This window comes from Rhodnius prolixus, unplaced genomic scaffold, assembly GCF_049639745.1.
Source record: "Rhodnius prolixus isolate KJV_2025 unplaced genomic scaffold, Rpr scaffold_1, whole genome shotgun sequence".
NCBI classification, from domain to species: domain Eukaryota; kingdom Metazoa; phylum Arthropoda; class Insecta; order Hemiptera; family Reduviidae; genus Rhodnius; species Rhodnius prolixus.
The window spans coordinates 5,685,491-5,704,643 of NW_027411581.1; the positions used below are offsets into that span (position 1 = coordinate 5,685,491).

The 19,153-nt window shown below is 30.7% G+C and overlaps 1 protein-coding gene and 1 long non-coding RNA gene across 6 annotated transcripts in view; one reads left to right on the plus strand and one right to left on the minus strand.

The window, feature by feature from the left end:
• Positions 1-12,327, plus strand: part of LOC141451431 (ATP-dependent helicase brm-like) — a 26,100-nt gene extending 13,773 nt beyond the window's left edge. For 2 of the 5 annotated variants that reach the window (XM_074123068.1, XM_074122840.1), the window contains exons 12-26: positions 607-721; positions 924-1,163; positions 1,306-1,483; positions 2,216-2,458; positions 2,559-2,725; positions 2,817-3,005; positions 3,092-3,422; positions 3,501-3,731; positions 3,899-4,084; positions 4,377-4,484; positions 4,589-4,782; positions 4,868-4,994; positions 5,810-5,987; positions 6,596-10,750; positions 12,201-12,327. In XM_074123068.1, coding sequence (XP_073979169.1) covers positions 607-721; positions 924-1,163; positions 1,306-1,483; positions 2,216-2,458; positions 2,559-2,725; positions 2,817-3,005; positions 3,092-3,422; positions 3,501-3,731; positions 3,899-4,084; positions 4,377-4,484; positions 4,589-4,782; positions 4,868-4,994; positions 5,810-5,987; positions 6,596-6,765 — 2,657 coding nt within the window. In that variant the 3' untranslated portion in view covers positions 6,766-10,750; positions 12,201-12,327. The remainder of the gene's footprint in view (positions 1-606; positions 722-923; positions 1,164-1,305; positions 1,484-2,215; positions 2,459-2,558; positions 2,726-2,816; positions 3,006-3,091; positions 3,423-3,500; positions 3,732-3,898; positions 4,085-4,376; positions 4,485-4,588; positions 4,783-4,867; positions 4,995-5,809; positions 5,988-6,595; positions 10,751-12,200) is intronic. The other 3 variants (XM_074122903.1, XM_074122960.1, XM_074123020.1) reach the window with 3 other exon arrangements.
• Positions 11,609-16,788, minus strand: LOC141455210 (uncharacterized). The gene is made up of 2 exons (XR_012459170.1): positions 16,515-16,788; positions 11,609-16,228 (listed from the first exon to the last, which is right to left on the minus strand). It is a non-coding gene; the product is annotated as an uncharacterized lncRNA (long non-coding RNA).
• Between the last annotated feature and the right edge of the window lie 2,365 nt (positions 16,789-19,153).

Here is a 19,153-nt window from a genome sequence, read left to right on the forward strand (position 1 = left end):
ACCAACAAAATACTTCGCTTAGGAGCTTTCACACCGACGGGTACCTTAATCTCGGCTTATTTATTTATATATTTTTATTTTTTTGTGCACGCATTAGTGATTGCTCAGTGTCTAAGCCCATCATGTGTAATATAGCGGTAACTTAGAGCGGTACTTGAAACATTTTCGAACCATTCATTTTCCTTTGTTACTAAAGATATTCACTTTAGCGCGTATGTGATACCCACAGTCGTCCACATGAAACATCATTAGAACTCGCTTTTTTATTTTTAATTTTAGGTAGGTAAGGAAGAAATGCATTCTTTACCCATGTTAATTACGGGCTTTCACAGGAAATGTTTTAGAGCTCTCTTACATAGGATTTCCTTTTGGTTATCTTTCGATTTACTGTCACTATTTTTTTTTTAAGATTTACTTATGATTCTCCTACGATTTACGATGTTAAATATGATTTTGACGAAATGTGTAAGTTAGAACCGCTATCATTTTCCTTGAAGTGAACACCAAGTAACAATGCGTAAGAGTTTTCCCTAAGGAAACAATTTCTAGGGAAGAAAAACCTTCAAAAGATTATTAGCATTATAACAATTCAACTCTTTTGAACAGAAACTAAGCAGAACAAGAAACTAGCAACGGAAGATGAAGTGAAGACGGTTATCAAGAAGGCTAAAGTAGAAGATGATGAGTATAAGAATACAACAGAAGAACACACTTATTACAGGTAAATAATATAAAAATAACTAAATTACATATGTTACAAACAAATATTTTTTAACCCTACCTCCACTCCATAAAATTACGATTAACCCTCTTATTGCCATGGACTAGCAAAAACTCTCAAAAATTATTTGAGTTTATTATAATTCTTTAGATCGTGTACTCGAGATCACAAAGTCAATATGAATTTTTATTGAAATTTGCAGCATTGCACACACCGTGCATGAAATTGTTACTGAACAAGCGTCCATCATGATCAATGGTAAATTGAAGGAGTATCAGATTAAAGGACTAGAATGGTTGGTCTCGTTGTATAATAATAATCTGAATGGAATATTGGCCGATGAGATGGGTCTCGGAAAAACCATTCAAACTATTGGTCTTCTAACTTATTTAATGGAAAAGAAAAAAGTTAACGGACCTTATCTGATTATTGTACCTTTGTCGTAAGTAGTTTTATTTTCGTTTATAATGTAATAAATCTTGATGAATTTGGTATAACAAACTATTCATTCTTGACTATATTTATAAACAGCATGGGTGTCCTTTAACTTTCATTTAAAACAATATTTAATAAATTTCTTTCAGGACCCTTTCTAACTGGGTACTGGAATTTGAGAAGTGGGCTCCATCAGTTTTTATTGTGGCCTACAAAGGATCTCCAGGAATGAGAAGAACCCTACAATCGCAAATGAGATCCACGAAATTCAATGTACTTCTTACTACTTATGAATACGTTATAAAAGATAAAGCTGTGCTTGCTAAGGTAATCTATCGTAGAGTAATTTTCATGTTTTTTGAGGTGATGATTCATTAATCAAAGAGTAAGAAAGATTACTTCAGTCATAATGCTTTTATTTGTATTAAAATCAAGCTTTCAACTAGGGACTAGGTAATCTTTAGGACTGTGGAACAAATTTATTGGAACAGATTACAGTTTGAATTACTTGATAATTATTTAACTCTATCTTATGAACATTTGCAATTTGTTTTATATTATGGATGTTTTCTTTGAAAAGTTGGTGTCATTGTTGCTGACTGTTTATGTAGGTATTAAGTTGTCGGTATGACTTGTTTCTGATGTCAGTATTTAGATAACTAACATTTAATAATAGATAGTATGTCAGATGTAAGTAATAATCTAAACAATCTATGTGGTATGCCAAGACATTTCATAAAGTAATATCTTGACAGAAACAAGAACATTTTAAAACCGACCATTCAGTCAGGACCATAATCGCCATCGTTTCGAGCAAACACCCGTTATTTAAACATTTTTCAATGGTTCATAAATATAAGGTAAACAATTGTGTAAACTAATTTTTATTTCACCAAGTTTATGTAATTTATAATCTGTTCCTGTAAATATGTGATGACTTTGTCCAAAGATTGAATGCTTGGCGTTAATACAAATAAAAAATTATGACTGAAATTGGCAATAATATTTCTTACCCTAGTATTTCTTATTTTTATCGATACTGTTCTGTGATAATTACAGATTCACTGGAAGTACATGATCATCGATGAGGGACATAGGATGAAGAATCATCATTGTAAATTAACTCAAGTGTTGAACACACATTACTTGGCACCTCATCGACTACTTCTCACTGGTACTCCGTTACAAAATAAATTACCAGAACTTTGGGCCTTACTCAACTTCCTTCTACCGTCTATTTTCAAATCATGTTCCACATTTGAACAATGGTTTAATGCTCCTTTTGCAACGACTGGAGAAAAGGTTAGGATGGCATACTCTGTTGCTACAATGCTGCAACAAAACTCATTATTTCTTTTTGCAAATTAAATTGATTCTTGGTGCTTATTTCGATTTACCGTAGGTGGAATTGAATGAAGAGGAAACCATTTTGATCATCCGTCGTTTGCACAAAGTATTACGTCCGTTCCTGTTGAGAAGGTTGAAGAAGGAAGTGGAAAGTCAACTACCGGACAAAGTGGAATATATTGTTAAATGTGACATGTCAGGATTGCAACGTGTCCTTTACAGGTAATTTGAAAATCATTTCTAGATAAACATCTAGATGCATCTTCTTATAATTAAAGATTTAATGTGTAATTATTTTCTTCTCTTCTCTCAGACACATGCAGAGTAAAGGTGTACTATTGACTGATGGTTCGGAGAAGGGTAAACAGGGCAAAGGAGGTGCTAAAGCTTTGATGAACACCATAGTACAGCTAAGGAAACTCTGCAACCATCCGTTTATGTTCCATCACATTGAAGAGAAATACTGTGATCACATTGGTCCACAAATCGGAGGAGTTTCTGGGTACAGAAAATCATAGCACTTCAAAGAGTTTTTACAGGTTTTATTGTGATTTATAATTAATATTGATAATATATTTATTGTTTCAGTCCTGATTTATATCGGGTGTCCGGCAAATTTGAACTACTCGATCGTATCTTACCAAAACTAAAAGCTACAAATCACAGAGTATTGCTGTTCTGTCAGATGACCCAATTGATGACCATCATGGAAGATTATTTGAACTGGCGTGGTTTCCTCTATCTACGTCTTGATGGTACCACAAAATCTGAAGATAGAGGCGATCTACTAAAAAAATTCAATAATCCGGAAAGTGAATTTTTCATATTCTTGTTGTCCACTAGAGCTGGTGGTCTGGGACTGAATTTACAGGCCGCCGACACGGTCATTATTTTTGATTCTGATTGGAATCCACATCAGGTCAGTAATTATTATTACACATTGAAAACAAAAACAAAAACTTGTTTGGTTAAATTTAGATCTTTTCTTTTTAATCAGGATTTACAAGCCCAAGACAGAGCTCATCGTATTGGACAACAGAACGAAGTCAGAGTGTTACGTCTGATGACCGTAAATTCTGTAGAAGAACGTATATTGGCTGCTGCAAGATACAAATTAAATATGGACGAGAAAGTTATTCAAGCGGGTATGTTTGATCAGAAGTCCACAGGCTCCGAACGGCAACAGTTCTTGCAGAGTATTCTTCATCAAGATGATGCCGATGATGAAGTACGTATTACCTTTGTTAAAATCTATCAGTTATCTATCTATTTAATAGATAATAACTAAATAGATATCTGAGATATCCATCTCAGATATCTATTTATTTACCTATAAACATTTATTATAGTTAAGTATAGTTGTTTAAAATTAATTCACTTTATTTTCTTCTTAAGGAAAATGAAGTCCCAGATGATGAAACAGTCAATCAGATGATTGCCAGAAGTGAAACTGAATTTGAAACTTTCCAACGCATGGATTTGGAAAGGCGGCGAGAAGAAGCGAAATTAGGTCCGAACAGAAAGTCCAGGCTGGTAGAAGAAGCGGAACTTCCAGACTGGCTTGTTAAAAATGATGATGAGGTATGTAATGATTTGGAATACGTATTTCCAAAAATATCTGGATAGTTAAAACATTTTTTGTTCGTCAAGTATAGCTGCTATCTACTTTGTTTTGATTCTTTAATTGGTAGTTTTACTTTTAAATTATTGCCATCGTGTAAAATTTTACGAAGTTGTGTATCACCGGAAATACCGTTCTACTGTTTATATTTTTCTCTAATAATCAAGGAGGATGTTATCGTTGAGGTAACCTTTAATTTTAAACTTTATAGAAACGTACATTGATATTGACATCTATATTTGATTATTTTAGGTTGAACGTTGGACGTATGAGGAATCAGAAGTACAAATGGGACGTGGAAACAGGCAAAGAAAGGAGGTTGACTATACTGACAGCCTTACTGAGAAAGAATGGCTTAAGGTATTTTAATTTTTATTAGCTATTAATGAGTCTCTCGTTAACAAGGAGAAAACTATTGCTTTATTATTATAGAACAAATTATTTATAATTGAAATGGATTTCAGGCAATTGACGAAGGTATTGACGATTATGAAGAGGAAGAGGAAGAAGAAATAAAAGTGAGGAAGCGCAGAAGGAGACGGAAAGGAGATGATGACGATGATGAACCCGTGAAGCGGAAACGTTTCTCAGCTTCGGAGAGTAAATTGCGGAAACAGATGAGAACGGTGATGAATATTGTTGTCAAATATACTGACAGGTAAAAGATTACCTAATTCTTAATTATTTACTGTACTGTAAGTTAATTTATGTGAATGATATAATTTTCTTCTTTTTTTTTTTAGTGATTCACGAGTTTTGAGTGAACCATTTATGAAGCTTCCATCTAAGCACAAATATCCGGATTATTATGAATTAATTAAAAAACCTATAGATATTAAAAAAATTCTGGCAAAAGTTGAAGAGTGCAAGGTAAATAATTAGTTATTTATAATTATCATTTTAACTATTACTACTTTCACTAATTGTACTGCAACGTATTGTACATAACCATATGTTTACATAAAAATGTTCACAAACATTTACTCACAATCAGAAATAAGAAAATTGCATTCAATTAAAGAACATATTCCCCTTTAGATTGTGAAGATGTATTGATTGAGATCCTTTTTAAATTTTTGATATCGATTTTTATTTAATGGAAATATCGTTCAGAGGTTCAGACTGTTGGATTTAGAAATTTAAGTTTTAATCTATACATATTTAAACTTAAAAAAAGAAGAAGAATATAATCATAGAAAGCGCTAAACATAGTATTTCGATTGGTTTATCCCATGTCAACAAAAAAGTTATCTAATCCCTCAGACAAAAGTCAGCATTTTACTGAAGTAATTTTTTTCACATTTTCTTTAAAACAGTTCTTAAGATTTTCTTTGTAACTTTTATAGGAAAATTTTATTAAAGGCATTTCTAGGAAAGTATACAAAAATCTAGCGAAGATCAATAACTTTTATTTGCATTATTTTTCTATAAAAATTGGTTTTAATTCATTCGGAGAGAAATAGGGTTTGATTAAAAGTGCCATTTGGATGTTATGTGCAGTTTCACAATCCAGATGAATTTTAAATAGATTTTTTTTTTTACCATCTAATACTGAGCTAGAAGTATCGGATAAGTTAAACTCTCGACTATGTAGTAAGAGCAAGTCGTTCAAACTGTCTACTCAGTGTTTTTAAATATATGTAAACTTTTTAAATTGTAATAATTCTATTTTCCTGTTTATTCAGTATGTAGATTTTGATGAACTTGAAAAGGATTTCATGCAGCTTTGTAAAAATGCTCAAACTTATAATGAGGAAGCTTCACTAATACACGAGGATTCCATAGTTTTACAAAGTGTCTTTACTAATGCTCGCCAACGTGTCGAACAGGACAGTAATGATTCAGATGATGAAGGCTCAAAAGGTAAGTGAAGTGATGAAACAATTTATTTTACCATATTTATTTTGAGAAGTGTTTTTTTCTTTAGAGCTGTTCGTAAACTCAAGTTTAAAGTTTTGTATTAGTATTCCCATTAAATCATTTTTCCGTGTTAATATGTCAATAAAAAGTAAAAATAAAACTTCAAATTAGTAAATTCATACAAAACAATCACCTATATATTGAAATAATAAATGGTGTTCAACTTGTAGGATGTTACATCGTACAAAACTTTCGAGTTTAAATATCTTACTTTGCAAATTTATTTAAATGGGAAACCTAAAATGTTGAAGGTTACAAAACAGCTTCTTTCAGTTACCAAGCGACTGACAAAGCAGCCAAGCAACGGAGAACATTCCTTCTGATTGTAATGTTGATTAACATTAGACTTACAAAATATCGATAAACAGTCTTTAAGATATTTAATATTTCTTATTTACAAGTATTTTATTAATTTTTAGGTTGTATAAGACAAAATACAAAACTACGAGACAAACATAAAAATTTCCATAGGATGAAAAAATAATGAATAGTAATTAAGATTTCCATTTTTTGTTTTTCATCATTCTCTTTCTTTTTTTTTTTTCGTGTAGGTGCTGCTGAATTAGATGATAACGCCTCGGATACATCATCTGTGAAAGTGAAGCTGAAAATAAAAGGAAGGCGAAGCGCTGGCGAATCAGGTAGAGGTCGTCGAAAGCGTAAGAAATATCTGAGTGATGATGAGGATGACGATGAACCATTGGACAATTCTTATATTTAGATATTTTTCTTTTTTTTTTTTGTTTGTTTTCTTTCTTAGTATTATAACTGTATACAAATATTGTATATATTTCAGCTTTTTGGTTTTAGGCAAAAATGAATTATTTTCTGGTTTTTTATTCAACTTTTTCCCCCCTTTTTTAAAAAAATGCAGCGTAAGAAGTACACATAATAGGCGGTTTAAATTATTAAAATAAAAACAATAATTATTTCTGGAAAAATTAAACTTTAAAATTATTTTTCACCTAGAATAATTCAAAACAAGTAATTGTTTATGAAGTTCGTTGAAAGAGTGTAATACAGCAGCCTTTACACTAGATTTATGGATTTGTAATTTTACATTGAAATTAATGGTATTTTTAAAAAATACATTAATTTTTTTTTTTTTTGTTGAATTCCTTTTTATATCTAGATCTTTTAATATATTATTGTTTCCGTCTTTTAATCATAAATAAAATTGTAATATTTTATCACGTAAATTACCTGGTTTATTGAATAATTTTTTTTTATATACGTTTGCTTTTCTTTTTATTTTATTTATGATAGATATGTAAATACGAAAAAGTAACCAGTCTTTTCATTGTATCTCAAGTTTTATTTAAAAAAAAAACAAGTTTCCAAAAAATTACATTTATTTAATAAACAAAAATGCTGTTAATAACAATAACAAATACATAATTAAATTTATAATATATGGCCATAAAAACTCCGCTCTGCAAAAGCAATTTTTTTAAATATATATATTTTTCCACATTTATATTTCTTTTAAGCTTTTTTTCTTACTCCTTAAGTTATTACCAAGAGTTGTTATTTCAAAGATTTTATCAGTGAAGAACATTAAAAGATAAGCAGGATGACATCGTAACTGTAAAAATTATAATAAACAAAGATTAAAATCACAAAACTAACACTTTCTTTTTCTGAGAAGTAAGAAGGACTTCGCCATAAACATTTGGCAAATAAAGTAAGCTACAAAAATGTATTAAATCAATTCAAATCTCATTATTTAAATATTTGTATATTTTTTACATTTCAGTGCGCCACGGTAGCTGAGCGGTTAGAGGCGAGACCTGTAAAGCTAATATGTATTGTGGTACTTGGTTCGATTCCCGGTCTTTATTTAGTGGTTAATAAAAGAAATTTACAGTAAAGTATGTTTTCTAGTCGCCTCCGTCCTCACCTAATTGGTAGTTGGACGTAATGCCTGCTTGAAAAAATAGGCAATTACTCTTTACTTATTTTTATATATTTCAAGTTATAAGTAAAATAGCTGATCATGAAAATTAAAAATATAATCCTTAGTTTACAAATTAGCTACCAGATAGTAAGTGGCACCTACAGGACCTCTATATGAAACTTTTGAAGCATAAAAACTGTATTCATTATATTGTATGATAAATTCCATGATTAAAAAGTAACCTTTAGTCCATTACTCGTAATCGGTATGAGACAAATTAGTCATGAGATTTTGTCTTCAGACGTGATTAGTCTAAACAGTGAAACAGTCTCAGACTTCCATTTTTCTGACTCACAACTACTGATATAATATTAGTAGCAGGCTGCAGAGGGAAGGGATTAGCTATGAGGTTAGCATACTGGACTCCCACGCGGAGGTCCCGGGTTCGAATCCAGCAGCTGACCCTTAGATTTTCTCTTCCTAGGAGCTTCTTACAGCTCACTGTCCGGTGATGGACAGTGTTGTCTGTAACGAGAGAACACTGTCCGGAGGCCGGCAGTGCACTGGAAAAAGCTCCGGGCGCTAATGACCTCAGCTGTTGATGCGCCAAAAAAAAAAAAAAAAAAAAAAAAAAAAAAAAAAAAAAAAAAAAAAAAAAAAAAAAAGTAGCAGGCTGCAACTATTTACTTCAAAGTGTGTAGCCTGTCTATTTAATATTCAAACATTTTTATTGAAAACCATTATCCTGTGAAGTGATTTCAAAGGGGTTTTGTCTTTCGACCTTCCCTCTCATTTGGCCCTTAAACTTAAGTTACGTTTCAAACACTGATATAATATTAAATATACATAGTTATTTAGTATTGAATAAAAAGTTCCAAAATTCAGGAAAATCTATCGAGAAGATTTTAACAAAATTTTACCAGTATAATTTCATCTTATTAAAAACTTGTATTACTTAAAATCCAAAAATTAATCTAGACATTAATCTTTTAATTAAATTTAAAAAAAAAAACTTAGAAATTATTTAATAATTAATACTATTTTAGTTTCGAAAGACCACAGTCACTATCTACGTGTGACGTAATTAAGTATTCTATATATGTACATTAATTTTATTAAAATTATTTAAAAAATATTTCAAGCGTATAGTTAAAATTTACAAGAAATAAAAAACTATCTATATTCATGAAATGATTTTTAATAATAATAAAATATCAAGTAGGCAACGGTTAGTATCGGCCATTATAACCTTTACGCTGCTGCTATCAGTTTAACTTATGTGCCGGTGGGGAAACGTCATATTTCTTTATATTAGATTTTTAAAGTCATTTCAAAATTGAAGTTTGGAATTTGCTTTTTAATTAAGATTTTCAGGAGGACAGATACAATATATTAGTTACATATTTAAAGTAATATCAAAATTAAAGTTTAGAGTTTGCTTTTTAGTTATGTTTTCTGATCCTCAGGCTTTTGGTGTTTTACACTCAATACATTGATACCATATCAACAATCACTTAGTGTAACAACAGTACACAAAACAACAACTGCATTCTACAATAAAAACAGTGAACACCTGGCGAAATCTGGTATTTTCGTGAGTAATGTTTATAATAAATAGTTTTAAGTGCCAAATTAAGAGCGATGTCGGTAGTATATTGGCAGCGTGTTAAGTGTAATGGACGAAGATCATTAAATAAAAGTGTTTTTGGCGATTCGTGATTGAATTAGTTAGTTTTTTTTAATAAATTTTAGTGATAAGACAACTTTTTTCTAAATTGTTGCAAGGTTGGCTTAGGACAAAATATTCAAGTGGCTATTAAGTGGGAGAAAAAGTTCTATGCCAGTTCCCAATCGATAGGATGACATTTTCGATGAGTTATTATCTTACCTAAGCAATATGTTATCCACAATATTTGAAAACAAATACTGGACCATAATTTTCAGAAGAAATGAGTTCACGTTCAAACATTCATTTTATCTACTAATTAGTATAGTGAGGAGATGAACGTCGAATCCTTCTTCACCCATTTTCATAATGATTTAGTACATATCCAATCATCTGAATCTTAATCGAGAACAAAGACGTAATTCAATACAAGAAAATGGAAATTCTCTTTGAGAAGTTCAGGGGATTTCTTTGAAATTTGTAAACAGACCAAGAGACATTTCTGTACCGCACAAACTTACATTGAAATTAGTAACATTTGTTAATGTCACTATATTAAAAATAGAATATTTAAAATAAAAAGGAAGGAAAGTTATTAAAGTAATTTTTTCAAATTGTTCATTAAATTCTAGTAACTTAAGGGCCCAAAAATGGAGTAGAAATGAGAGATAGGTACTAGGTGTCGTTGTTTTCCATAGTTAGAATATTGTCTAAAAACTTTGATAATATTGAATCTTGCCAAAATAAAGTAGCAATAAAATAATATTTTAAACTAGTGTTTCTCTTTAATCTATGGAGAAAATATGGATTAGTTATTTATTGAGATCAGTGGATTTTAGTACGATTCCAGCTCTACAAAATCCAAAACAAGGCGCACATTGTAGGCCAACTTTGGTTTTCCTGCTTCTTCATAAACACCAGTTAGTTCGCCAATAACACTTCATCAAGCCATATTGCAGTAGATGTCCACAATTTTCAAAGTATTCCTATGCTGTATTTCGCCAATCCTTGTTATACACATATATCAGGTCGCATAAGTGATCCACACCAAATTAACATCTCCGGACAAGATCAACCTTTTCTCAAACCTACACCAGCCAGAAAGAATCTTAACTACACTCTATCTGTGACACTGTTCTTCAGGTAATTTTATCTATTATTTAATACGTTCAGAGTAATATAACAACTTAAACTAAAACTGTTTTTCCATATAATTTGTCAATTAATTTTTGTTGAAAGAAGGTTTTAATTGATGGAAAAATTCAACATCAAACGTGCTTGTTAATTCTTATAATTTTTCAGTAACAGAACTGTTTTAAGTCGAGCTAATAATTTGGAATTCATTTTCAAAAAAGTAATTGAAAAGTGAGGATATCAGAATAAAACATACATATTTTCAGACGGCAATGTTTTTTAATATTTTTAGCTGTTATTTACAAATTTTATTTCTATAATAATTTTTTGTCAGTATTGTAGTTAAGTTCAGAGTTTTGTAAAACGTAATCGCGCTTCACGACTAAATTAGTCACAAACAGATAAACGTCTAATTAAAAGATTTAGGTTTTTAAAAAAAGATCAATTCCTTAGTTTAATCATAGTCTTTATTTAATTTTTATATGTACATAAATTGTTATAGATGTTTTTCTCGGGGTTCTTAATGCTAGGTAAAACTCAGTAAACATTTTAATCATAAAAGAAGATCAATTAAAAATAAAAGAAGATCAACTCCTTAGTTTAATCATAGTCTTTATTTAATTTTTATAATATACATAAATTGTTATAGATGTTTTTCTCGGGGTTCTTAATGCTAGGTAAAACTCAGTAAACATTTTAATCATAAAAGAAGATCAATTCCTTAGTTTAATCATAGTCTTTATTTAATTTTTATAATATACATAAATTGTTATAGATGTTTTTCTCGGGGTTCTTAATGCTAGGTAAAACTCAGTAAACATTTTAATCATAAAAGAAGATCAATTAAAAATAAAAGAAGATCAACTCCTTAGTTTAATCATAGTCTTTATTTAATTTTTATAATATACATAAATTGTTATAGATGTTTTTCTCGGGGTTCTTAATGCTAGGTAAAACTCAGTAAACATTTTAATCATAAAAGAAGATCAATTCATTAGTTTAATCATAGTCTTTATTTAATTTTTATAATATACATAAATTGTTATAGATGTTTTTCTCGGGGTTCTTAATGCTAGGTAAAACTCAGTAAACATTTTAATCATAAAAGAAGATCAATTCATTAGTTTAATCATAGTCTTTATTTAACTTTTATAATATACATAAATTGTTATAGATGTTTTTCTCGGGGTTCTTAATGCTAGGTAAAACTCAGTAAACATTTTAATCATAAAAGAAGATCAATTCATTAGTTTAATCATAGTCTTTATTTAATTTTTATAATATACATAAATTGTTATAGATGTTTTTCTCGGGGTTCTTAATGCTAGGTAAAACTCAGTAAACATTTTAATCATAAAAGAAGATCAATTCATTAGTTTAATCATAGTCTTTATTTAATTTTTATAATATACATAAATTGTTATAGATTTGAATTACAATGAGTAATGTTGATTTTCAGAATTAATACTATTGATACCAGAGTACTGTCTGCTGTATCAATGGAAGCCCAAGTGAAAAAGACGTAAAAGACCAATCCAAAGTGAATACATCAACAAACATTGGTTAGGTATCCATAAAAACAAAAGGTATGCAATTATTATACATAATAAGCATGTTTTTATAATAATTAAAATTTGCATGTTAAAAAAAGAGGAATAAATTTGTTGCTGAATAAAAAAAGTCTTAAATTTTTTTTTTATTATTTCGCTTGCGCCCTGCTAACGGAAAAGTACCTTTTTTCCCCATTTAATGTGTTAATATGGAAAAGTAAACATAAAACGAAAATAATTCATAATATCCCACAATTGTAATCAATCAGTTTCTATAAAAAGGGTTATCTATCTAATTAGTCTGAGATGATATTTATTTTCAACTCTTTATTCCTCTTTTATAGAGACGTTTCGGCATTTCTGCTTAAATGCTGTCTTTCATTACTCAACAAAGCTATTTGAAAGTTTCAAAGGGTCTATTTTTAAAATAATTTACATTTTGATTTAATTTTTTATTCATTTTCATATCATGCAATTTTTCATTTGAATATACACAATAATTATTTTGATGTTATTTAGTATTTCAAAAAACTTTTTTAATATCACCAAATAGGTGTTTTTAAATTTGAATATGAGAAGATTTAACTAATTAAAATCATGTGAAAGCTTCTTAATAACAGAATAAACTTATTCGAAAATTTTATTTCATTGCATAATGTTGTTTTTCAGAAAAATAAAAATGTTGATACTGGATAGAGCTTCAAAACTGTTCATCAAATTAAGCCAAAATGAATAAGGTTTTGGAAAAATACAAACCGCTATTGTCATGAAGCAATTATTGTAACAAATTTATTTAAGAATTATAAAATAAAATTGTATTGTAATTTTAATTATTAACTAATTGTTAAAATTTATGCTTTAAAGTTGAATAATTATAATTTATATGTATAATTGATGAAAGTATAAAGAGAAAATCTATTTAAAACAGTCTATTTATTTACCTATTTTCACATAACAGTAGTTTTAATTATGTTTCTACAAAAAGAAAAATTGAGCAAATTAATTTCAAAATAAAAAAGTTGAAATATATTAAAGTTAATTTAAAAAAGAAAGAAAAAGATTGTAAAAAAAGGTTAAAAACGTAAAAAAAAAAAAAAAAATAGTACTACAGAGGGTAAATCCTTAAGAATGGTGTAGCAAATTATTGAAAAACGTCAATTCCTTAAAAAGTGAAAGTTATAAAAATGGCTGCCAGAGTCTAGAGAGTGTGTAGAGCAAAGTTTAAAAAAAAAATATTCAAAAAGCGGGAAAACAAAAGTTAGTTCCAAAAAAATCCGCCATAGAGAGCCACTAACCTGTCAAGTTAAAAATTAGATCAAATAATAAAAGCAGCAATGGCTGCCAGAGTCTAGAGAGTGTGTAAGAGGATGATAAAATAATAATGAATGGTTGCAAAAGTCTAGAGAGTGTAAGAGGTACGTAAAATAATAAAATTGAAAATGCCTGGCAAGGTCTAGAGAGTGTAAGAGCAATGTTAACAAAATATGGGCGGTGCTAGCCAGTGGGAGGAGTTAACTGAACTAATGGGCGGACGTCTCCATGGTGATAAGACGCTAATATCATATGATACCTCCTATATATACGTGAACAAAAAAAAATGGTGTTCAGTACGACACAAGTCGTACTGCTTGATGTAGGGGGGTATTATCGCTCGTCACTCCAAATATATCTTGTCAACACATCTCCATCCAAAAACTTCTTGATAAAGTGTCGTGTTGTGGTTATGGAGATGTTGTCGCTTCGACGGTCGGAAGGCAAATAATCTCCCCACCCGGCCCAGCCCGCGCGGCGAACTTTCTTATATACCCTCTGGCCGCGTCATATCACCATGGCAACCGCTATATTAGTTCCACCAGCTGTCACTAGATGTCACGCGCTGTCAAATTTTAACCTTGCTCTCACACTCTCTAGACTTTGGCAACCATTTTCCCTATGATTATTTTACCTTCCTCATACCACTCTCTAGACTTTTGCAGCCAATTTCCCTATGATTATTTTACCTTCCTCTTACCACTCTCTAGACTTTTGCAGCCATTTTCCCTATTATTATTTTACCTTCCACTCTCACACTCTCTAGACTTTGGCAACCATTTTCCCTATGATTATTTTACCTTCCTCATACCACTCTCTAGACTTTTGCAGCCAATTTCCCTATGATTATTTTACCTTCCTCTTACCACTCTCTAGACTTTTGCAGCCATTTTCCCTATTATTATTTTACCTTCCACTCTCACACTCTCTAGACTTTGGCAACCATTTTCCCTATGATTATTTTACCTTCCTCATACCACTCTCTAGACTTTGGCAACCATTTTCCCTATGATTATTTTACCTTCCTCTTACCACTCTCTAGACTTTTGCAGCCATTTTCCCTATTATTATTTTACCTTCCACTCTCACACTCTCTAGACTTTGGCAACCAATTTCCCACTTATTATTTTACCTTCCTCTTACACACTCTCTAGACTTTGGCGGCTATTTTCTCTATTATTATTTTACCTTCTTTTCACACACTCTCTAGACTCTGGCGACCATTGTTGTAACTTGCCTACTTCTTCACACTCTCTAGACTTCAGCCTAAATTCACATTTAGTCATGTTAGCGACTCACAAGACTTAAGTAGAACCACTTTACACTTACATTTAACCATGTTGGAGACTCACAAGACTTATATAGGACCTCCATACATTCACATTTAATCATGTTAGCGACTCACAAGACTTATATAGGACCACTTTACACTTACATTTAACCATGTTAGCGACTCACAAGACTTACATATGACTCTGGCGACCATTGTTGTAACTTGCCTACTTCTTCACACTCTCTAGACTTCAGCCTAAATTCACATTTAGTCATGTTAGCGACTCACAAGACTTAAGTAGAACCACTTTACACTTACATTTAACCATGTTGGAGACTCACAAGACTTATATAGGACCTCCATACATTCACATTTAATCATGTTAGCGACTCACAAGACTTATATAGGACCACTTTACACTTACATTTAACCATGTTAGCGACTCACAAGACTTACATATGACCTCCTTACGCTCACATACAACTTTTTTGTTACCGTGTCACATGTATCCTTTGCCTTTTGATTAAATTAAATTAAAAAAAGGAACTTTTGTACAATAAAGACTGTCTATGTTGTGAATTTATTTCTTAATTTATTGCTTTCTTGCTGTAAAATAAACACAAAAAGCGAATAAAACACAAATATATAAATATATATTTTTACGAATTATATGTTTTGTGTTTATAGTACAATTATTAACAGAAATAAGAAATAAGTAATGTACATAATTAATAGTGAAATGTGTGGTATGTACATTGACAAAATAGACAAGTACATGTGACGTGGTAACTATTAAGTTATATGTAAGTGTAAAGTGGACCTATATAAGCAAATTCAACTACCAACATGGTTAATTATGAGTGTAAACTGGACCTATATAAGTCTTTAAGTATCGAAAATGGTTATATTTTCGTTTAAGGAGGTTTTATATAAGTCTTAATCAAAATTACAACTTAGAAAAAATAATTATAAAAAAAAGACTGAATAAATTTATTTTTTACTTAAAAAAATTTATTGCAAAATACAACACTATTATTTTTATGAAAAGAAATTAAAAAATTATTAGCTTGACTAAAAATAGTTCTTTGTTAGTGAAAAATGATACAGAATTAGCATGCAAGTTTGTTAGTTAATTTTTCAATCAAATTAAAATCTTCCAGCAAAAATTAAAAGTTTTATTTTTAAGACCCAAATGGAAAGATAAAAATTAAATGGACAAATGCTTTAGATTATGTTGTATTAATTTGAACGTATTAAAAAGATTACCTGAAGAACAGTTCCTTATGTAGAAATAGCATGGATGCGAATTACCTTATATTTACGGTCTAACCGCTGCTGGAGGTAAAGAGGAACCTTCAAAATAATCATTTCATATGAAAGCTGAGCTTTCTCAGTAGATAATTCTAATTTAATTCACACTATTGCAATAATATTACGAACGTAGGAAATAATGAGAAAAAACAAAACTATTTATCTAATACAATTATGATATTTAGAAGATCTGTTTTTCTTTTCAAAAGAAGTATCCACAAAAATTTGTATGTTGTATGTTATTTGTATATCTAATCGCGTTGTTTGCCAAATGATGCGTATAAACATGGAATTAATCCATAGAAACAATAAATAAACAAATAAAAACCTGAACACTTCTTGTAGTATTCGCTTTTTGTCTGAAAGTTAGAGAGAACATTTGCCTTCCGATCGTCGAAGTGAACACATCTCTCTACTGACATTACTCTGCACTTGATTCATTTCATGAGGAGAGATGAAAGTTGTTCAGACTTCACAAGATATGTTTGGAGCGACGAGCGCTCTACCACTGTGTAACTCAAGTCGTACCGAATTAAAATGGCTTGCAGTTAAATACATACATATGGGTCCAACAGCTGTTCCATCTGGTGACTATATTTAGAACTATGTTCTATATATACAGGTCCAATAAGTGCTGTTACCTGGTAGCGCTTTTCGGAACTTTTTTTATCCGTCTTGGAAACTTTTTTCTCGACAAGAATTTTTTAGCACTTTTTTTTGCATTTTATTAATTTTTTTTCAATAATAAAAAGTAAATACGAAGTCTATGTAGAAAACTGGCAAATAAAATACGGTTTTTTAAAACTTACAAGTATTTTTTATTAGTTTTGTTTTTACATGAAACCTATATCTCCTAAGTAATAATTCATATTACAATAAAGATTCAATCATTCATACTTTAGTACTTAGGAACTTGCCACCCAATATAACGTGCGAGGAAATAATCCAGGATTTAGCTGATAAAAGTACCCCAGAAACTAAAGTATCTCAAATGACGAAAAAAGATTTAATGGGGACAATCATAAAATATCCGCTCTTTATAGCTACTTTCGACAAAAACGTAAATATTAAAGATGTTGTGGCCAACAAGATATGTGGATGTATTATTTCATGGGAGCGATATAAAAACTTTTCTGGAGTAACGCAATGTTACAGATGTCAGTCGTTCAACCACATAGCAAAAAATTGCTATCGCAAACCAAAATGTCTCAAGTGCGCTGGTGACCACCTAACGGGAGTATGTACAACCCCAGTAGATAATCCACCAGTATGTGTGAACTGTGGAGGTTCCCACACTTCCTACGTCCAGCTCTAATCTTGCATGGGGCGCTGCCGTGCAACATCAACCTATCGGCAAAATGCCTCCCTCTGCATGGGCATGAGAGCTTCTGATCAATCTTCTACTAATTCTACTGACTTTTCTTTGCTTAGCTTATTGCATGATGTTAAATCTCTATTATCTTCTTTTAACTTAAAGATCTTACTTTTACAGATAAGGAACTGCGTAGAGAAACTAAGGTTAGCTCCTGATGCAATAAGTAAAGTTAGCGTTATCGCTGATCTTGTTTTTAATTTAATATGATCCCAATAACAAAAATGAGTTGGAACTCAAGATCCATCATTAATAAAATTTTAGAATTTTCACATTATGTCAACAGATATAATATAAACATAATTGCACTTAGTGAAACTCTGTTAAACAGCAAACATAAACTAAAATCTAATGGTTATGTAGCTTACAGAAATGATTCTGGCAGAGGGGTCGCTATCCTAATTAGGAATAATATTAAACACTATCCTATTGTAATACCTTCCTTAAATTCTTTAATAGCCGTAGGTATTGTAGTTCAATTTGATAGCTTTGATGTACTGATTATCTCTGCTTACCTTTCTCCTTCCTGAGACTAGATGCCAAGGATTTAAGCGCTATGTTAGACTTGCATGTAAATGCATGTAATTATTTTAGGAGATTTTAAAGCAAAGCATATTGCTTGGAATTGCTTCTGTAATATCAGAAATGGAAAATCTTTGATTGAGCTATCATTCAAATACAATTTTGCGATTGTAACACCAGACAAACCTACCTACTATCCGGATCGTCCTAATGCACGGCCGAGTGTCCTTGATCTAGCATTAATCAAGAATTTTCCACATCTTATACAATCTTACACCCATTGTGCCCTTTCTTCTGACCACAATCCAGTTATTCTCAATGTATAACTAAATAATACATTTTCTAGTAATTGATTCCTATAAAAGTTGTTTGTATATTTTCCTTGAATCGATGTTTTCGCAACTTCTTTTTCATTACAACTGAATAATACCAACGATGCCTTTCCTAGTAAAGTGATCCATGAATGCTTCTGAAAATGAAACATATATTGATTTGAAATATGTTTATTCAACAATTACATCTAAGGAAAATGTTAAATACTATAACATTGTTGCACTACTAATTTTTATACTATTTTGCTTAAGGTTTTCCACATCATAAATTGTTTCAAGTTCTCGAACAGGAAAAAGTTCCTGATATTTGGGCGAAATCTATAGTTTCTATGATATATAAGAAAGGTGATAAAACAATGCCGGATAACTATAGACCGATTTCTTTGCTGTGTGTTATATTAAAAATATTCACCCAGATAATATTGGAAAGATTGATTGTATGGGATGAGAGTGTGTTTGCTTTGCCTGAAAGCCAGTGTGGCTTTAGAAAAGGGCGCTCATGTGTAGACAACCTGTTTGTTTTAAATACCATGATTCAACTCAAATTGGACTACAGAAAATCTGATCTATTCGTCATCTTTGTAGATTATAGGAAGGCATTCGATTCTGTGAACCACAGCAGACTATGGCACAAGTTGAGTCAAATGGGCATAAGTGGAAAGTTAATAAGGATACTTAAAAGTATCTATGATAATGCAACATTACGAGTTAAAAGTGGTGGGATTGTATCCGATGAGGTAC